The sequence below is a fragment of the Poecilia reticulata genome, linkage group LG9, assembly GCF_000633615.1.
Source record: "Poecilia reticulata strain Guanapo linkage group LG9, Guppy_female_1.0+MT, whole genome shotgun sequence".
Classification (NCBI taxonomy): domain Eukaryota; kingdom Metazoa; phylum Chordata; class Actinopteri; order Cyprinodontiformes; family Poeciliidae; genus Poecilia; species Poecilia reticulata.
Window position 1 is genome coordinate 32,895,622 of NC_024339.1, and position 3,134 is coordinate 32,898,755.

A 3,134-nucleotide genomic window follows, 5' to 3' on the forward strand; every position below is an offset into this window, starting at 1 on the left:
ACCTGGATAACACCTGGATAACACCTGGATAATACCTGGATAACACCTGGATAACACCTGGATAATACCCGTGTTAAACGGACGGCGGAGTCCGGCAACGACAGGCGCTTAAATTCAGTAACAAAAGTATGTTTTTATCTGTTTTTTTTTCATAAATCTCTTTCTTACCGTTTATTTAATGTCACATGCTGTTTTTATTTTAATTATGTAAAGCACTTTGAAATGCCTTGCTGCTGAAATGTGCTATACAAATAAAATTTGATTGATTGATTGATTGATTGATTGATTGATTGATTGATTGATCATGTTGGGAAAAAAATGCAGTTTTTAGAAGATTTTTATCAGCAGCTGAAACATGAAATCATATTTTATAACTTCTATCAACATTTTATTAAACATCAGAGGTTATAAAAGCTGTAAACTGCAGCGTTCACAGGCTGCCATCAGGTCAAGGGTCAAACGTTCAGCTCTGTTTTCTCTCTGATATTTATTATTCAAAACAAACACAGCATGTTGGATGATTAAACGCTTCAGAGTGAAAAGGCTCTGGGTTTATTTACTGAAGGTGAGGAGATGAAGTATTTTGTACTTTATGATTAGACAGGTAAATCTCTGAGCTCTGATTGGCTGCAGGATGATTGTAACACCAGGTGAAGGTGATAATGAGGTTCAGGTTGAATTTGTTTGTCTCCATAAAACTGAAAGATGTTGGGATGAAACAAACTGATCACAGTTCAGCAGAAATAAAACTCTATTTCCCCATCAGAACCTCTCAGACCCAAACGACCTGCTGCCAAATGCAGCAGATTAAAAACTGATCAAATATATTTTAATGTCAAACATTAATATATAACTGAAGATGTGTTTACCAACCATGTCTGTGTGTTTTCCCTCCTCATATTCTGGGTTTGCAGCACCTGGAACAGAATAAATAAGATCCTGAATTATTGTTGACATGATGATTGTTTCATGTTTCTGCAGAACCAGCCAGTAAAGTTCTGGTTGATTGTTTCAGATCATCTGTTTGCTGATTCCAGTTATCAGTGAGATGTTAATTTTTATCAGATCAGGATTCAGTTTATTACAATAAGTTTGCACTAAATATGTTTATATTTAAATTAAAGTTTATTATTGAACATCATATCTAATAATGATTGTTTTGGTGTCATAAGGGACTTTTTATTTTTAAAAATCTTTTTTATCTCTTGTGAAGCAGAAACCAAACCTGAGAACAACTGAAGGACTTACTGGATGAGACGCTTCCCATGATGAGAGGAAACGAAACGTCTGAAGCTGAAACCGACTGCTGGATCTACGGAGAAAGAAGAGAAATATTCAAACATTTATGATGACAGTAAAGGTCAATAAAGGTCACAGAAATCAGTTTTCTCTCTCTGAGCTGAAAAACTAAATGATTTCCTTGCAGCTCTTTGAATATTTCCTTCACTGAAACAGAGATAATAATCATTAGATGTTTGATTAAAGCAAAGAAACAAACTAAATGACTCAGCCTTCAGGTTTCTCTCAATTGAATAATAAACCATATTTATGAAGTTAATGTTTATCAAAAAGGAGAAACATAATGTGTTTGGTAATTAGTGTTTAATGCTTTATTGTTTCCTCTTAATGTCTTCATGGATCTGCAGCTGGAACTGAACTGTCCTCTAAGTTCCTCTAGTTGCTCTGAGTTCAGTGTTTCTGTTCTGGATGAATGAATTTCTGCTGCAGTAAAACCTGCAGGCTGAAGCTGAAGCTCCTCTGGTGTCAGACAGAAGTTACTCTCTGCTGATGGACCTGGAACCAGACGGATCCGTCTCTCAACATCCATTCAGCATTTAAACAGGTTTTAAATCCTGAACAATGGAATAAACTACAACAGTTTGTTTCTGTTATTACTGGAATAACTTTTAAATGAAACTTAGAGCAAAAACTTAAACTAAAACTTAACTTAAAAACATGAATCTCATTTCATTTCTGTAGTGAAATCAGACATGAAAAGTTTAAATATGACAGAAATATGTTTTTTCATCTGGTTAGAATAACATGAATCTGATCAGTTATTGAAATAAAAGTTTCCTAAGAGGAAAATAAAGTTCAGCTTTTATTCTCTGACATCTACAAAGTGAAGCTGAACTATGGTTCAATAATTCATCAGTTTTAAATGTAAACATTTTATGTAGATGGTCGCATATAAATATATTCAAATAGAACATTCTGATTATTTTAGCCCACAGAAAATTTATTTATGTTGATCATTTTTATTTTACTTCATTTCCTTTATTTCCTTTTTTTCTTTGTTTTTTCTTAAAGCTCTATAAGCTTTTTATGACAACAGAAGTGGAGGCTGAGTATCATTTAGGAAAAAGTATCATAGAGTCAAACTTTAAAAATGTAAATATGTTAGTTGAGTTTAAATGTTAAAATTATATTTGGTTTTGTTTTTTGCTGCTTTTCCGTCTGTAAAAAATTTTTTTATTATAATTTAGTAACTATCAAGGACAATTAAACTGTTCTTTAAAAACATCTTTAAAAACAAGTTTTAGTTATTAGTTAGTTAGTTAGTTAGTTAGTTAGTTAGTTAGTTCTGACCTGATCTGTGGATGTCTGGCTGTTTCTCTCCTCCAAATGAAGGAAATGAAACTCAATCTGTTTCTCTTCAAGCTGGTTTAAATTTCCAGGCTGATGTTTTTGTTCTGGATGATTTAATGTTGAAACAAGACCAGCACAGAACCGAACCGCTCCTACAGAACCGCTCCTACAGAACCGCTCCTACAGAACCTCTCCCACAGAACCTCTTCCTGCTCCTGCTGGAGCTTCAGGTTACTGTCATTTTATTACTTCTAATTTTAAAGTGGAGGAGGAACTCTGCCCTGGTCAGACGCCAGCGGGGCGGCGCTTTACGCGGAGCAACTGGACCGGAACCACCGCAGGAGGCGGTGGCGCTGGGGCTGCGACCACTGACTGGACGGAGCGCAGGATTCACCGTCCTAACCGGACTTTGTGGATGTTGACCATCTTGGAGAATTTTAGTTTGCTCTGATTGGAACATTTTAATACTTTTATTGTCATTTTTCAGAGAGGCGAGTGAGCGTCACTCCTTCACCCTGACGTTCCTTCCCTTGTGGGGTGGGGGG

The 3,134-nt window shown here is 35.6% G+C and overlaps 1 protein-coding gene across 2 annotated transcripts in view; it reads right to left on the minus strand.

Annotated features, from left to right (window-relative positions):
- Window positions 1-3,134, minus strand: part of LOC103470787 (retinoic acid receptor responder protein 3-like) — an 8,881-nt gene that overhangs the window by 4,619 nt on the left and 1,128 nt on the right. Inside the window, exons 1-3 of one of the 2 annotated variants that reach the window (XM_008419456.2) lie at window positions 2,590-2,800; window positions 1,249-1,312; window positions 874-917 (exon numbers count right to left, since the gene is read on the minus strand). In XM_008419456.2, the coding sequence (XP_008417678.1) occupies window positions 874-917; window positions 1,249-1,267 (63 nt within the window). In that variant the 5' untranslated portion in view covers window positions 1,268-1,312; window positions 2,590-2,800. Of the gene's footprint in view, window positions 1-873; window positions 918-1,248; window positions 1,313-2,589; window positions 2,801-3,134 lie in introns of those variants that run through there. The other variant, XM_008419454.2, reaches the window with a different exon arrangement.